Source organism: Sorex araneus, chromosome 6, assembly GCF_027595985.1.
Source record: "Sorex araneus isolate mSorAra2 chromosome 6, mSorAra2.pri, whole genome shotgun sequence".
Classification (NCBI taxonomy): Eukaryota; Metazoa; Chordata; class Mammalia; order Eulipotyphla; family Soricidae; genus Sorex; species Sorex araneus.
Genome location: NC_073307.1, coordinates 135,230,710 through 135,248,313, shown reverse-complemented (window position 1 = coordinate 135,248,313; position 17,604 = coordinate 135,230,710). Strand labels below are relative to the sequence as shown.

Below are 17,604 nucleotides of genomic sequence, written 5' to 3'. Positions count from 1 at the left end.
GTGTGGTCCTCATGCTAATCCTGCACAGCTTCCTCACAGAACTGCCAGCCATCGGTAGCTCTGCCATAGGAGAGTTCCGTCAGTATCCTCGGAGGCATCATCACCATTACTACTTTTGGGGGGCCCTCGCACTTTGACCCACCTGGGAGCCTCTGATACTTGAAGCCAGGGCCTGGGAATGTATCTCTGAAGTGCTTATTTCTTTCTCTCCCACCAGGGCGCTTCGTGAACCAGAACGGAGCCTTGGATGCCTGGATCTTGTTCCCAGCACACTGCACTATCCACTCATCCTATAACCATAGGCCGCCAATTGTACTCAACTCAGAGGTTCCTAGAAACTCATCTCTTTTTCCTCCAGGCCCACTATGTTATTGTTTCCTCTCTTGGTTTTGTTATTTCCATTCGGTTCTTTCCACCCTTGACAAGGTTCTCAAATTATGTCCTCAAAACTGTACCAGGCCCAGGTCAGTTCCTCCTTAAAAGTGTTTCACTCGGGGCCAGAGTGATAGTACAATGGGTAGGGTATTTGCTTGCACACGGCCCACCCAAGTTCAATTCCCAGCATCCCATATGGTCCCCTGAGCACTGCCAGGAATAATTCTTGAGCACAGAACTAGGAGTAAATCCTCAGCACAGAGCCAGGAGTAACCTCTAAGCATCGCTGGGTGTGACCCAAAAAGTAAAAAATAAATACATAAATAAATAAATAACAGTCTCACAATATCCAAACTAATTGGCAAGGCAATTCAAGCCCTTCACATTCTGGTTGATCATAGCCTGCCCATCCTCATCTCCTATTGGCCCTTTTCTGTAAACCTCCACTCCCACCCCCCACTATTAACTTGTGAAATTTTGTTCTAACTATATTTCTTTTATTTATCTATTTACTTATTTTTGCTTTTTAGGTCACACCTGGAGATGCACAGGGGTTTCTCCTGGCTTACGCATTCAGGAATTACTCCAGGCGGTGCTGAGGGAGGGGGGACCATATGGGATGCGGGGAATTAAACTTGGGTCAGCTGCATACAAAGCAAACACCCTACCTGCTGTGCTATCGCTCCAGTCCCCTGTAACTGTAGTTTTTAAGCACAGACTTATACCTAGAGCTTGGTGCCAGAGGTGTAAGGATAAATAATAACTGGCCCTCTTCTCTCAAGGAGCTCAGTTTCTGCTTCATTTGATATTACTGGACAGTCTTGAACACATTACACCAACTGTAATTTCATCCTCTTTACAGTTCAAGTAATTGGCAATATTTACCATTCCTCATTTTAAAGATGAAGGAACCAAGGTTTTGAGGTTATGTAACATACCTGGGTTTGCATAGCTGGTCTATGGTAGAGCCAGGATTTGAACTCAGTATTAAGATTCCAAGATTTGGAATATCCAATCACTGCTTGATGATCCTTCTCACACCCTGCCCTTCCTTCTGCAGCTGCCAGCTTGGTTGGGCATCTCCTATTGGAGTTGGTTTGACTCTTGGGAATATGGGAGTCTCCAATGGCAGCCAAGACACCCCAAAGAGCAAGCTACCCCTGGCTCTCCCCCCACTCACTTCCCTTTGACTATACCACCTCACCCTCATTTAGGGGCGAAGTCATCTCCTGGATATTTCAGGAGTCTGGATTAATGATGGGATAACAGAGAGAAAATGACAAGCTCAAGAGGTGGCCATTGTTACCAGGTTAACGATAACACACCCTCCACTTACTGTCTGCAAACGCTGACACCTCATTTGGCACTCACAACAACCCCCTGAGGTAGAGCAGAGCAAACACCATGGTTTTCATTTTTCAGGTAAGAAAACACAAGCAAAACAGTTCAGTGACTTGCCCAAGACCACACAGGTAAGTGAGAAAGACACTATCATATCCTTCTGACACAGGGCTCAACTCCACCTGAGATTAATTAGCGCCCATTGAACACCCAATAGTGATCCTTGACACCATTCATGCAATTTCACAAAGAATCTACAGTTATTTCAATGACCTTTTCAAGTTATTCCATCAAAATGATCTTTACTAATTTCAAAGGAAGACATGTTCTCAGATCTTTTAAAAGAAGAAAGCCTATGTAATAATAAAAACTAACTTGTTTATAATACTTATTATGGGGTCAGAAAAAATGTACAGCAGGTAGGCATTTGCCTAAATTGCATGCAGCCAACTTAGGTTCAATCCCCAGCACCAAATAAGGTCCTCTGAGCACTGAGCCAGGAGTAAACACTGAGCATCACCAGATGTGGTCCCCAAAATAATATATAGATATATGCTCTGTAGCACTGTCATCCAGTTGTTCATCAATTTGCTGGAGTGGGCACCAATAACGTCTCCATTCTGAGACTTATTACTGTTTTTGGCATATCAAATATGCCATGGGTAGCTTGCCAGGCTCTGCCGTGCAGGAGGGATATTCTCGGTAGCTTGTTGGGCGCTCCGGGAAGGATGGAGGAATCGAACCCAGGTTGGCCACGTGCAAAGGAAATGCCCTACCCGCTGTGCTATTGCTCCAGTCCTATATAGATATATATTTATTAAAATATATTGACATATTTAATATATTATATATGTATATTATATATCACATGTTACACATTATCATATATTACACATATGTATATACACACACATATATATATAAAACGTATCAAGTCAAAGTTAAAGCAATTCACGTAATTTACTTAATCCTCACAACATCTAAAGTGAATATTGATATCACCCCATTTCCCAAGTGGGAAAACTGAGATATCAAGAGGCTATACAAAGAGCAGGTGAAAGAGAGAAAACAGTTGCTACTCTGGGGGTGACAGAGTGTCCTCAGTGGATGGTGATGCCAAGCACTGCAAGTCCTCCAAGCTCTCTCTTGCACCCGGGCTGGGGCCTAGCTGCTTTCTCTGAAGGTGGTTGCTCCAGAGAGACCCACTCTCTTTGATGCCATGATGAGAACACGCAGGAAAAGATTGTGGGTCCAAGGCTAAAAAGTGAGAAGTGAACCAGGATGAAAGGAAGTGACTGACACAAGGTCTGACTTCTGGCCCTCCTGGGTTTACGTGTTTCTCCCAACTCTACCTGCAAGCACCCTGTGGGCTGTGGCCGTAGGGTTTTCCCCAGGGACCCTCTCTATAAAGAGTGCTCCCACCAAAGCCGAACTCACAGCATGCTACATCTGTGACTGCATCTCTGCCATTCTCCCTCTAACTCTGCAGTCTGCATTCTATTTTTTTTTTTGCCTTTTTGGGGGTCACACTTATCTGTGCTCCCAGATATACCTTTTCAAAGTGAACAGATAGAAAGCACTGGAGGCTACTTCCCACTTCCTCCGCCAGCATTCCAGGGAAGGGGATAGTATTTTATTTTTTTGCAGGGGGGTGGGGGCTGGAGGGGTGGGGATATATCCAGCAGTACTCAGGGATTACTCCTGGCTCTGCACTCAGGAATTACTCCTGGCAGTGCTCAAGGGAACATACTGGATGCTGGGGATCAAACCGGGGGTTGGCCACATGTAAGGCAAACGCCCTAACTACTGTACTATCTGCAACCAGTATTCTAAAGAAGCTCCGTGTACCTAGTCTATGGGTTGGAAGAGAATACTAATTTTTTCATTCTGCTTGCCCCTAGGAATTCAGTGAATTCTGCATGCATTCACGCACGCACGCACGCACGCATGCACACACACAGAGTGAGAGAGAGAGAGAGAGAGAGAGAGAGAGAGAGAAACAAAGAGAGAGAGAGAAGAGAGAGTGGTGAGAAGGGATGCAGGCAGCTTTCTTCTCTCATACACTGCAGTGTCACTGGGTCACCACCACAGAGGGACTGCAGTGAGAAAAAGGCACGTCCACGCTTCTGATTTGGGGATAAAAGGGTTTGGGACGTGAAAGTGTATGGCATAGGCTCATTGAGAGAGAAAACAAGCAGTCCCATGGCACACAGTGGATTCATTCTATCTAGGATCACACACTTAATTTCAACATGATCCAGGGCTCTTGGGACACACAAAGCAAAGGGTCAGAACATGAAACGTGCTGAGAAATTCCACAATCTGCCCCACTTCTGACAGCTTTCAGACCCATAGGTGGGCCGAACCTGTGAGCTGCTCACCTCATCAGGGCAGATTTGTAAAATACTGGTTTCATCTAGAACACAAAGATGCCACTGACCACGTTGGGATGGCTAATTTTGCCTTCCTGGCTGGGCTCAGCTTTAATTCTATTTCATCCGAGAGGCCGGGCAGCTTTAATTCTATTTCATCTGAAAGGCCGGGCTTGTCACTAAGCTAAGATGGAAAAGAAAGCGCAAGCCCATGCTGGAATTGGTTCACTGTTCACTGTGTGTCCACAGACACAGGACCACATTCTTCAGGGTGTGGTTCTCCCATAAACAATACATGTCATCAAGCTACTGCTTTCACTGCAGGGGGACGGGGTAAAAACAAGCAAATCCCGTTGACTTGTTTGGTTGAAGTGAGGCACGATTGTGTAGAAAAAGCAAGGCACGTGTGATGCCCATAAGCACCCACTTCCCGCCCATTGATCCCAATGGACAGGCAGCCTATTGGGAATTTGCTATCTTGCTCCTGCTCAGGCCAACACAGTGCAGATTTTCTGGACAAGGGGTTCAGGGAGGTGTGTAAGGTAGAAAGAACCCAAACACTCAAACTCAGTGGCCTGAGACATGCTAATTATGACGTGACTTTGAACCAGTCCTGAATTTTTGTTTGTTTATGGGGTTTTCTTGGGGGGAGGAGGAGAGAAACTGGGTGACACCCAATGATGCTCAGGGTTTACTCCTGGCTCTTTAGTCCATGATCACTCCTGGTGGTGCTCAGAGGCCCCTGTGTGGTGTTAGGGATTAAGCTGGGGTTGGCTGCATGCAAGACAAGTGCCTTAACTCCTGTATTACCTCTCCAGCCCCAGATCCTGCACATATTTTTTTACCCTCTATGATTTTAGCAGTAAAATTAAGATGATTAAAAAAATACCCGCCCTGAACTATTTCACAGGGCTGCTGTGACAAGCATATTAGGGGACAGACCTCGAGAGACCAAACACTTGTCAGGCATTGGAACACTGTCAAGCAGTATCGGTGATTCCTTTGTGGAATGTCAGGAGGAAGCCTCGAGACTGGAAAATCAGCCTCAGGTGCTCTGTCTTCAAGCACCAGAAGCTGGAGCAGACATGTGCCACCACAGAGAGGAACAGACACACCCCAACTGGAGTTAGAGACCAGACAGCTCTGCTCCTGCTTATGGGAGCAGCCTTGGAAAACAAGCCACTCAGAGAAGGAAGTTTTTGGTTTTGTTTTTTGCTTTTGGGGGTCACATCTGGCGATGCACAGGGGTTGCTCCTGGCTCATGCACTCAGGAATTATTCCTGGCAGTGCTCAGGGGACCATATGGGATGCTGGGAATCGAACCCGGGTCAACCGTGTGCAAGGCAAACGCCCTACCCATTGTGCTATTGCTCCAGCCCCAGAGAAGGAAGAAGGACATGGAAGAAGGGAAATTTTGAGGGACTCATGTGGTCCCCAAAGCCCAAGGTTAGGAGGCAAGAGACCCGAGTCTCCATCAGTCCTGATAAAAACTGTGGATCTGGAAAGGGCGACCCGTCTCCCCCAGACCCCTTTCTGACCGAGCTAGCTTCTCGTTCGTGTGCCTCCATTTCCTTTTTGAGAACATAACCATCTTTTTCCCAAGGGCTTCGGTGAGGATTAGGTACGTAGCTATAGGTAAGGCATACGGAGGGGCTCGCAGCTACACATGAACAGCAAGAAAGCAAGCCCTGATTATACAAGGAAAGGAGCACAACTGCCTGAACACACCTGGCCACTCGGTATTCTAAGCTTCCAAAAAATTGGTAAATTTGGCGGTGGCATATGTTGTCATGTTTTGGGGGTGTCTTTGGCCATCCTGCAGTATAGGCCAAAGAGTTCAATACTCAGGCCCAGGGGTGCTGGGGGCCACCAGAGCCATACCCAGTGATGCTGGAAGGGTTACGGAGACCTGGGATCAAACTTAGGGTTTTGCATATGCAAGATACTTGCTGAGGGGCTGTGGGGTTCCTGGGATGAAATTTGAGGTCTCGCACAAATAAGAGATGCATTCCAGCCCCTTGAGCTAGCTCCCTGGGTCTTTTTTTAATTCAAGGAAAGAAAGTGGTGGAGGAAGGAGGCAGGGAGGCTCTCCTTCAAAATGAGGGGTCAATGCTTCTGAAGAGATTTGCAATGGCCTCAAGAGTGGGGAAAGGCAGATGGTGGCCCCAGGCCTCAGACACCCCCCTCCCCACCCCATTGGTGCCAACCTTTGCTCTCTGTGGCAGGTTCATCATGGTGTCCGGTTTGAAGTCATTCTTGTTCTTCCGGCAGAGCACGGCAGTGATGATGATGATGATGACCGTGACCACAGCGATGGGCGCCAGCACCGCAGCGATGATCCACAGGTTGTTGGGTGGGTTCTTCACCACCGCTGTGGGAAAGAGGCAGCAGGAAGTAGGTGATAGGGGATGGGAAAAGCCTCGTGGATTATCTACACACACACACACACACACACACACACACACACACACACACACACACACACACTAACCCTCACCCCACCCCTGCCACACACCTCGAAAGTCTCAAGTTAGGAGCTGAAATAGAAAGGCTCTTTCTCTGTACAAGGGACTCCAGGTCTCTGGGCCTCAGTTTACTCCTCTGTAAGGAGCAGGTCATCATCTTGTGAGATAACGGGTATGAGTTCATAGGGTACTCTGTTGTGAACCCTAGCAGGTGTGCAACAATTGCAAGCCTTCACTCTTACTACGAAGAGGAACAGGAAAATGTTGGTATCAATTTTCCCGACTGGAGAAGCCCATTAGTCAAATAAGAAGAAAAGAAGGGGAATTGTCTGAGGATGAGGGTATCGGTGGAGTCAGGAGGTAATGGTCAGAGAGAGACAGGCTCTAACTATTGTAGCAAGATGGTGAATGAATAAAAGTAGCTGAGTGGCTGGGTACCTCCACCTCCATCACCAGATGGGAAACTTGGAAATCCCCATTGGTCTCATTGAAAAGGTTAGAGCCAGAGAGAAGAGGAACTGAAGTGATTGTCAGGACTTAGATGCTATGAGAAATGTAGGCTCCAGGCGGGGTGGGAGATGAGATGAACGAACCCACAAAGGGCAGTAGGGACCATATGGCTCTTTGAGGGCCCCTAGGATATTTCAAGGAAAGCCACAGGTAAAAATCACATAATGGGTCGCCATGGCACAAGATGAGGGTGCCAATTGGTAGGATGTAGGTGCCCCAGAAAAGAAATAAGGTCAGAAGGGGGCCACAGTCATAAAAAGGTTATAAAACACTGGTCTACATGCTAGGATTTGGGTCACACAGGTATATACATTGTTTAACCTCATCAAATAACGCATAATGATATCTTTATGTTTTCTATAAGTACATTTTAAATTAAAGTACACCGTAAACAATATTACAAGCAATTGGTGCTGGAGTGATGGTGCAGCGGATCGGGTGCTTGCCTTGCATCCTGGGTTCAATCCCCAGCACCCCATGCTGTGTCCCACGCCTGTCAGGAGTGATACATGATGAGCACAGAGCCAGGGTTAAGCCCTGAGCATCACTGGGCATGGCAAAAACAAACAAACAGAATATTGTTAAAGGGCAAATATTGTAAACAATATTATGAAATATTGAATGTAATCAAAGTAAAGAGAAAGTAAAGTGAAATTTATCAGCTACACAGGCGGGGTGGGGGGCTGGGGGGGTGGGGGGAGGTATACTGTGATTCTTGGTGGTGGAATATGTGCACTTGTGAAGGGATGAGTGTTTGAGCATTGTGTAACTGAGACTTGAGCCTGAAAGCTTTGTAACTTTCCACATGGTGATTCAATAAAAACAAAACAAAACAATATTATGCCAAAGTTTAGAGCTAAAATCTACAAGGTTTTCAACTTTAAAATGCATTAACAAAAAGAAATACATTCACTGATAGTTGGAAAGATGAACAGATGGGTGATTATGAAAAATATAGTAAAATGGTCATCATGGAAGCTAGATAGTTAGAATATGGGTATTCATGTGTGATTCTTTCAGTTTTTTGCTAGATTGGGTTAGGAAAACATAAGAAAAAGGAAAGGTGTTAACCTGAGATGGAGGAGTCTTTCCCAGGATCACTGTTTTTTTATTAATTTATTTTTTAAACAAAAATGTATTGATTTGGGGGCTGGAGCAATAGCACAGCGTGTAAGGCATTTGCCTTGCACATGGCCAACCTGGGTTCGATTCCCAGCATCCCATATGGTCCCCCAAGCACTGCCAGGAGTAATTTTTGAGTGCAGAGCCAGGAGTAACCCCTGAGCATCGCCGGGTATGACCCAAAAGCAAAAAAAAAAAAAAAAGTATTGATTTTCCTTCAAAAGTTTTGTGATTTTACAAAAAAAAAAAAAGAGTAAGGTTCTAGTCTGCTCCCTTCAGACTAGAAATTCAGAGCCTGGGGAACAACAGTAACGCTCTGGGGACATATCACACAGGTCCCCTGACTTGACGATGGCCTTCGGAGATGCTGCATTCCTGATAGCAACTCACACACTCAGGGGTCATTAGCCCATGATCACTATTAAGAAAACTTAGAAGACACTTCAGTCTAATCAACATGGGCAATATGTTCTTAAAAGAGGACGGAATAAAAACAGTAACCTAAAAACAATTTCCCTTAGGAAGAGAGTTCCTGGAAGACAGTGGGGTCTGCAAGAAACCCAGAAACAGATTTTAAAAAAAGCAGGCAAAAGTTTGTTCTAGCTAGAAAATCTGGCTAGGAAATCTGGCTGGGTGCTGGGACTATCCTAGAAGTTGCTGCAGCCTGGGGATAATGTCTGTTCTCAGCACCCCAGACCTCTCCTTCCACTTCCTAGATAATCTCATAGACTTCTGGCTCTAAGTATTATCTGTGCTATAAAGATGTTCAGTTATGTATCTTCAACCAGGAGCTTTACACTGAACTCGATATTCCTATATGCAACTTCTAACTCAAATTTCCAACTGGATACTTAGGAAATATCACAAATCGAATATGACCAGAACCCCACTCTCAAGCACCTCTCCCCAATATTTGGTGATTGTATTCTATCTAGCAAATGACAACTCCTTTCTTGGAGTTGCTCAGGTCAATATCCCATGAGCGAGCATGAGTTGGCATTTCTGATGTTTCTGAATAATGAGTTGTACCAGTGTCTCGAGGCTCAGGACCAAATCCTGGAATCTAAAGACTCTAGGAGACCAGGAGCTGCCATGTTGGTGAGCCCTTAAAAGAGCTTATCCATTTCTTTCTTTCCAACTGCAACTACCAGTTGACTTCAACTACACTTTGTGCACCAAGCTCTACTTCACACTAGGCAGCTCTTGCATCCGGAGTACTATGAGTACAAAAGAACTGCTTTGCCATGGTTTTTTATCAATTGGTGACTAATCACCTTATTAACTTCTGAAAACAGCTCATTAGATAATGTGCTTCTGTTGACACTAAACATTTAATTGCCGCTGCTTTTAGCAATTCAGTATTTATAAGTGAGTTTTATGCCATGAGCATTTTTTAAAGCTTAGTGCCTCTGTGAAAAGACATTAATCTGTCTCTTTTGCTATTCTATTCTAATAAAAATGTACAGAGTATCAGAACATTATCCTATAATGCATTTATATATGTATTCATTAGCAAGAGAAAAATCTTTATACATTTCCTGCTTTTCTTAGCTTTATTGTTTTGGTGGTTATATTCATTCAAGGTGCAGTATGCAAATCCCTCGGCTTCGAGTTAAGTAATGAAGAGAGAATAGATTTGTCTTGTGCACATTAATAAATTCATTTAACAGTCAAGGCTATAGTAAAAGTAGGTCAACTGAAGTTATCCAAACCCAATATATTCATTGTCCTGGTAATGTAAGACTACAAAATCCTGTAGAGCAGTGACAAGAAATGAATGGCTATTTAATTTGAAGGAAAATCAGTTGAGGAAGAATAGGAAAAGCAGACACATTCTGAACATCTCTGTTTGAGAGGCGATTAGATGATGAAATCTTCACCTGCTATTCTTATGCCCAATTTGCAGAAAAGCAAGCTGAGCACCAGGGAAGGGAGTCACTTTATTAAAAGCCATTTATCTGAAATTCACAGTTCAGGTCAGTTTCAAGTTAACACATAAATGGAATGGACCACATGAATGGAAGTGTGTGTGTGTGTGTGTGTGTGTGTGTGTGTGAACACACATGTGCATACACATAAATATTTGTAGGAAGGAATGAAGTCAAGGGGCTCATATAGTCTAAACTCAGGACAAATTATTCTGATATGGATCAAAGATCGAAAAGAGAAAAAATCCATTCAAAAATGTTTCTAATTCACTTTTATTAGGTGTGGGGTTGGGTGGGTGGGAGGGGAGCTGGGCCACACCGAGGGGCTATTCCTGATTACTGAGAGGTAACACCTAGTGTCACTCAGGGTCTGCCATATGTGGTGCCAGGAATAGAACCAGGGTTGGCGAAATGCAAAGCAAGTGCCTTCCCCTTATACTATCTCTCCCGCTCCTTGAATGCACTTTTGCGGCTGTCAAACTTAAGAGTTTATGGCTGGTGTGAGTAGATATGAGGGAGGGCCCCCCAGGGTGCAGTCAGTGACAGCTGCTCAGTCCATATGGTTCCCCTGCCCTGGTCTCATATTCCACCAAGCGGGATCAGGTGCCCGAGACTGTTGTGGTCCCTCCTCTGTACTCCTGACTTCTTTGCGGCTCCATCAGTATCTCCTTGATGGGTTCTGCCGTCCTCCTACCTAGAACCTTGTCCCCAATATCCTTAGATACTTACTCAAAGGTCACTTCCTCAATGCTCCTCTTTTTGACTTCCCGACAGTTTAAGATCATAACTATCATCGTCTTGACATCCCCTGGCCCTTCCTTGTTAATTTTTCTCCACAGCACTTAAGAGCATCTAGCATATCACTTATTTTGTTCATTTGACCCAAATGCTCAAGAAAGGGAGCCCAGAAGCAGGGGGGTGGGATGGGGCTTGGCCGTTTCTTTCACTACTCTGTCTCCAGTGCCTGGCACAGTGAGAGGCAAATAAAAGGTGCGCAAAGAGACTTTATTGAAGGAATAAATGCATATGTATCTCCTAAGTTCTGCATGAAAATCTAGTATCACTGTATTACTGTATCACTGTCATCCCGTTGCTCATTGATTCGCTAAAGTGGGCACCAATAATGTCTCCATTGAAAGACTTGTTGTTACTATTTTTGGCTTACCGAATGTGCCACGGATAGCTTTCTAGGCTCTGCCGTGCAGGCGAGATACTCTCAATAGCTTGCCGGGCTCTCCGAGAAGGACAAAGGAATCGAACCTGGGTTGGCCACGGGCAAGGCAAACGCCCTACCCACTGTGCTATTGCTCCAGTATTAATTGAACCTCTCAGGTCGGAAACCAAACTCGAGATTCCACTCCCCCTTCCCCGCTCTAGCCCAACGTAGCCACTTTCTCTTTGGAGCAGGAGTCTCCTCTCCAAGACCATCACCTCTCACCACGCCTGCAATGACTTCTACACATGTTCTCTAAAATGCATTTCTTTTTCACACACGGTTCACATCTACATTTCAAGTTTGAAAATAAATATTTGAAGCACCAATGCAAAAGAATTCATGAAAAATGCATCATCTCTGAAAATCATTAAAATATCCCTGCTACCAATACATTTCTAAATATAAAATTGACTGCCATAATGTTACTTCTGTGTAGCGAGAAAAACTCATTTTCAAAACAGATAAAATTCAGTCTTTAGGTGTGAATGGTATGAACGACAGTCTTTTATTTTACTTGTTTATTTTAAATTTCTGTGGCCTTTGGGATCCTTAAGCATGCAAGACTTCAGACAAGAAGGTCCACAAAGGAACCAGAGTTGCTTATGTTATCCAGTTAACTCAGAGCTGGGAATGCCTCTGAGTGTCCTGAGAAAATGCTGAGAAAGGAACCCTGGGGAAGCCCCATTTAAAAAGATGCAGCCAAGCCAGTGAAGCAAGTACTTAGCCTAACCAGAGGTGGAATCAAAGACCATGGAGCAGAAAGGAGAGAGACAAAAGGAAGGAAACGAATGGTGTCTCAAAGACAGGTGGCAGAGAATAACCATTTCTAGGCACAGGTGTGTCTGTGCAGACCAGCCAAAGTGAAAGCCATAACCTGCAGGCTGGCTCATCATTTGGAAGCCACATTCAAAAGCAGATGAAGGGAGGGAAAATGGGAGAGGAAAAACATGATCTCTCTCAGTTTTTAAAGCAGCATGGGCAGCAATGAGGCAACCAATAGGGGGTGACCCTGGATGTGAGCACGTTGCCCAACCCTCACATTTCTTTCTTTTTTTTTCTTTTTTGAGTCACACTGGGTGACAGCCAGGGGTTCCTCCTGGCTCTGCACTAAGGAGTTACTCCTGGCAGTGCTCAGGGGACTATATGGGATGCTGGGAATCGAACCCAGGTCGGCCGCATGCAAGGCAAATGCCCTATCCACTGTACTACGGCTACGGCCCGACCCTAACATTTCTACCACACGATCTCTCAACTTTATCACCTCCAGCTCCATTCACTCAATTTCTTTTCTTTTTTTAACTGTTGTGAAAACAGTACTTGGGAATTCTGATCCACTTCTAGCCATACTCAGGGGCCATTTGGTGCTAAGGATTGAACCCGGGGCTTTGCACTGATAAGCATGTGATCTCTCCTGTGGGCCACAACCCCACTCCCACCTGTCTTTCAGCTCTTATTTAGGTCTTTGACACCTGGGCCAACCACCACACCTCCTTACCATTCTTGCATCTTCCCATCTTGGCCACTATTGGTAAATGAATTTCCCTTCATAACAAGCAGTTCCAATAATATTTGTCCCTGCTCAGAAATCTTCAATAGCTCCTTGTAGCAGATCAAACCCCCAATAATTTACTTCCCCTGCCTTCCAAAAGTCTTCCTTATTCTGCCTTCCTAATACCATCCATGCCTCCCAACTTTTCAATACCCCAGGGAACTTCTCATTGCATACTTGGTACTGTTTGTTTACCTGCATGTCTTGCTCATGCTATTAGTAACCTCCTGGAATGCACCCTTTCTGCTGGAATCTTAGCATGAAACAATCAAAAGACACCTAGTTGAAGACTGATCCAGAATCCTATCTTGGCTACCTAGTGCCAATTCTGAGCTGTGGATTCATCTTACCTAAAAGATGAATAAGTGAGAAAAATTTACATATAGTAAAGAGTACTATTGCAATCCGTGGGCACCATAGAGGCGCAGTTTTTTTTTGTTGTTGTTGTTTGTGTTTGGTTTGGGGGCCACACCTGGCAGTGCTCAGGGTTTGCTCTTGACACTGTGCTCAGGAATCAACTGGGTAGGCTCAGAAGGGGAGGGAGGACCATATGGAGTGCTGGGATTGAACCTGGGCAAGGCAAATGCCCTACCTGCACTACTATAGCTCTAGCCCAAGGCAGTTCTTATTTTTAATATCTGTTCGCTGTCCGTTGTTTCTTGATGTCTCTTTAGAGGATTCTCACTCTGCTGACCCTGTATTTACTGTCTCCTCAAAGCGCTTTGCCAAAGTCTATTCCTTTCTATCTCCATTAATGCCTCTGGGTTCCTTAAATGAATAAACCATGTTTTACCTACTCCTGTTTCTTTGTTTTCTGATTTTGTTTCCAGTGTTGAGGCCAGAACTCAGGGATTTGCTTATGCAAAGCATGTGCTTTACCAGTTGAGTCACATTCTTAGGCACAAGTCACTGTCTGCTTTATGTCCTCTAACACCAAGCACTGAGCACATACAGGATTCTATTGACAAATATTATCTTACATTTTATAGCCAACAAATACAATCTTCAGGTATGGAGATTTCTTTAGCTGTCTGCTAAACTATATCAGGAAGAGGAGAGGAGTATGACTTGAGAATAAGATATCACTCTTAATCTAAGCATTAAAACATGTGCCCCAACTCACTGCTTCAAACAACACAGAAAACAGTTGATTTAAGAACCTTCTAGAAGAAAAATACATTTAGCTTTGGGGCCATTATCATGGTTTTGGGGAATCACCTTGAATTATAGGAAACATTTAAGGGCATTAAAAATAGCAAGTGGAGAGACAGCCCCTTACGGTCAGCTTGCAGAAGGACAACGTGATGGAGGGTGAGCGCCATTCTTTGGGAGTCAATGGTGCTGAGGATCTTGGCAGCTGCAGTGCCCAATAGTGGCTTCCCGTTGTACAGGGTGTAGTAAGTGAGCTCTGCTGGGTCCTTGGGTCCCGGTACCCGCTGCATCTTCACCATCTTTCAGAAAAAGAGAAACAGTATTTACATCTTACATCAACTCTGCTCTCACCTCAATGATGCTAAGGTTCTCTCTGTCGAAGCTTTCCTTGGATCCATAAAGACTATTTCAGACTTCTGTATATTTTATAAAAATTATACAATTTCTGCATATTTTCCTATCACCAACACTCCCAAGAAACAGGAGGAGAAAAGGATTTGAGTATCTGGGAAGAATGCTTTGAGGATGGAGACAAAAAGGCTGAGGAAGAGATGTTTTCTGGCCTCTAGGGAACTATGGCCTCATTTGAAAATAGGCCCTCACATTAATTCAGGGCATGTGGGTTATTCTCCCAAGATGTCTAATTTCAAATTGTCAGACAGAAAAAAAAAAAAACCCAAAACAATGAACTTAAGTATCTGCAATTCAAACCATCTCAGAACAAAGCAATACTTGGAAAATCAAAGTTCTTTTCCCAAAATAACCTTTGTTGATTTTCTCTCATGGTACCAAAAAGCATCAAGAAATAACATCATGGGGGGGGGGGGTCTGGAGAGATAGTACAGCAGGTAGGGCACTTGCCTTGCATGCAGCCAGCCTGGTTCAATCTCTGGAGACCCATATGGTCCCCCTGAGATGCTGACAGGAGTGATTCCTGAGCCCAGAGGCAGGAGTAATCCCTGAGCATTGCAGGGTGTGGCCCCCAAACAAAAACAAACAAAAAGAAACGATCTAAGGGAGTTGGTACAGTGGGTAAAGTGCTGCCTTGCACACAATCAACCCAGGTTCAATCCCTGATATCCAGTATGGTACCCGAGCACCACCAGGAGTGATCCCTGAGTGTTGAAACAGAAGTAATCCCAGAGCACATTGGGTGTGACCAAAACAAAGAAAAACAAAACAAAACAAAGACATGACTTAAGGACTAAAGAGATAGTTCAAGGATCAGAGCACATGCTTTGTATTCAGGAAGCCCAGGTTTTATCTCAGGCCCTAAATGGTGCAGGGCAACCTCTAAACACTGCTAGGTGTGACCCAAAAAGAAAAGGAGAGAAAAAAACGACAAAAGAAAGCAAAATAAAGAAATCCCTTTACCACAAATAAATTGCTGTTATCTTTTTTTTTTTTGCTTTTTGGGTCACACCCGGCCATGCACAGGGGTTACTCCTGGCTCTTCACTCAGGAATTACTCCTGGCAGTGCTCAGGGGACCATATGGGATGCTGGGATTCGAACCTGGTTTGGCCGTGTGCAAGGCAAACGCCCTACCCGCTGTGCTATCGCTCCAGCCCCGCTGTTATCATTTTGTAATATTTGTTTCTATTCTTTGCTCTTTCCCATACAAATCTTTTATTATTTTATGATTGTTTCTCATACTCACATATAGCATTTATATCTTATTTTCTCGTATATTTAAATAACCTCAATGTTAATCCTAAAATTATGCTAATTTCTACATAGCATTATAAGATATGCCTCATAAACTTAACTAATCTTTTATTTTAATATTTAGGATGCTATAACATTTTTATTGTCGTAATTTATAATTTATAAACATTATAGATAGTATAATATATAGTATAGTTTCCCCAAAGTATATATTATAAAGGAGCGATAGCACAGTGAATAAGGCGTTTGCCTTGCATGCGGCCAACCTGGGTTCGATTCCTCCACCCCTCTTGGATAGACGGTAAGCTACCAAGAGTATCCCGCCTGCACAGCAGAGCTTGGCAAGCTGCCTGTGGCATATTTGATGTGCCAAAAACAGGAACAAGTCTCACAATGGAGACGTTACTGGTGCCCGCTCCTAGTACTACTCACTCACAGTGCTACAGTGCTATATATTATTAATTTTCATAGAATATTACAAATATTATATACAATATAAATGATATTAAAGTGTTCATAGTCATTGTCACTGTCATCCGATTGCTCATCAATTTGCTCAAGCGGGCACCAGTAATGTTATTTTATAAAATTATTATTTTACAATAAACAAACATCAAATAAATAAGCAAACAAACAAATAAGCCATAAACCACAGTGTTTAAGTAAAGTTAAAAATTTTTTAAATTTTAACAGACCAGAGACTGAACACAATGGCCACTCAACACCTTTATTGCAAACCACAACACCTAATCAGAGAGAGAGAACAAAAGGGAATTCCCTGCCATAGTGGCAGGGTGGGGTGGGGGGAGACGGGACTGGGGAGTGGGGGAGGGATGTTGGGTTTACGGGTGGTGGAGAATGGGCACTGGTGAAGGGATGGGTTATCGAACTTTGTATGGGGGAAGCATGAGCACAAAGATGTATGGATCTGTAACTGTACCCTCACAATGACTCTCTAATTAAAAATAAACAAAAAAAATTTTTAAATTTTAAGCAAAATAAAATAATGTACTATTTACAGATACAGACATGGCAAAATAATAAAAGAAAAACCTATGCATCAAATAAAGGCATGATTAAAAAGAAAATTTGGAAATATACCCAACTCTAAGAAATGGAGAGAGTACACATAATCAGAAAAGAGAGAGAAAAGACTTCTGTGGTAAAGTTTTTCCACTTCAGATTACGGATTTTTTTTATTAATAATCTTTAAACTTTATGCATTTTTACACTCCTTTTAATGTGTGTTATGTGAAAATAGAAATAGATACTACTATAACCCAATAAAAAGTGATTTTAAAAAAAACTGAAGACACTTCAAAAGGAAAATATCTAGGTAATAAGCATACAAAATTTCTCAGTAGGGTAACCTAAAATTAAAATCATGAGAAACCCATTACAATGGCTAAAAGGATGAAGACATACATTGTGATGAGTGTAAGAGAGGATGTGGAATAATTAGAATTCAATGCGAGCTTGGTAGAGAATGTAAATGGACCACTTTGGAAAAGTATAGTTTCACATGGAACTAACACATACAAACCTACGATTCAGCAACTCCACTTCTACATACTAAAGAGAAATAAAAGCATATTCGTAGGAGAATATTCATAGTAGCTTTATTTTATAATATCAAACAACTGGAAGAAGCTGGGGTGGATCAATAGAATGGATTAAAAAAATGAATAAATGAACTATGTGTATTCATACAAGGAATTTTTTTTCAACAATCAAAAGGAACAAACTAATGAATTAAAACAATATAGATAAATCTTAAAAATACCATATTGAGTCAAACAAGCTTTATACAAGAGAATATATTATAGGAATCAATTTATAAGAATTTCTACAATGGCATACATTAGTTTATGGTATAGAAATGATATATTTTATCAAATATAAAGTAT

At 43.2% G+C, this 17,604-nt stretch overlaps 1 protein-coding gene across 3 annotated transcripts in view; it reads right to left on the bottom strand.

Annotated features, from left to right (window-relative positions):
• KIAA1549L (KIAA1549 like) overlaps window positions 1–17,604 on the bottom strand; it is a 304,514-nt gene that overhangs the window by 82,977 nt on the left and 203,933 nt on the right. For all 3 annotated transcript variants that reach the window (XM_055141336.1, XM_055141337.1, XM_055141338.1), the window contains exons 11-12: window positions 14,158–14,329; window positions 6,296–6,459 (exon numbers count right to left, since the gene is read on the bottom strand). In XM_055141336.1, the coding sequence (XP_054997311.1) occupies window positions 6,296–6,459; window positions 14,158–14,329 (336 nt within the window). The remainder of the gene's footprint in view (window positions 1–6,295; window positions 6,460–14,157; window positions 14,330–17,604) is intronic.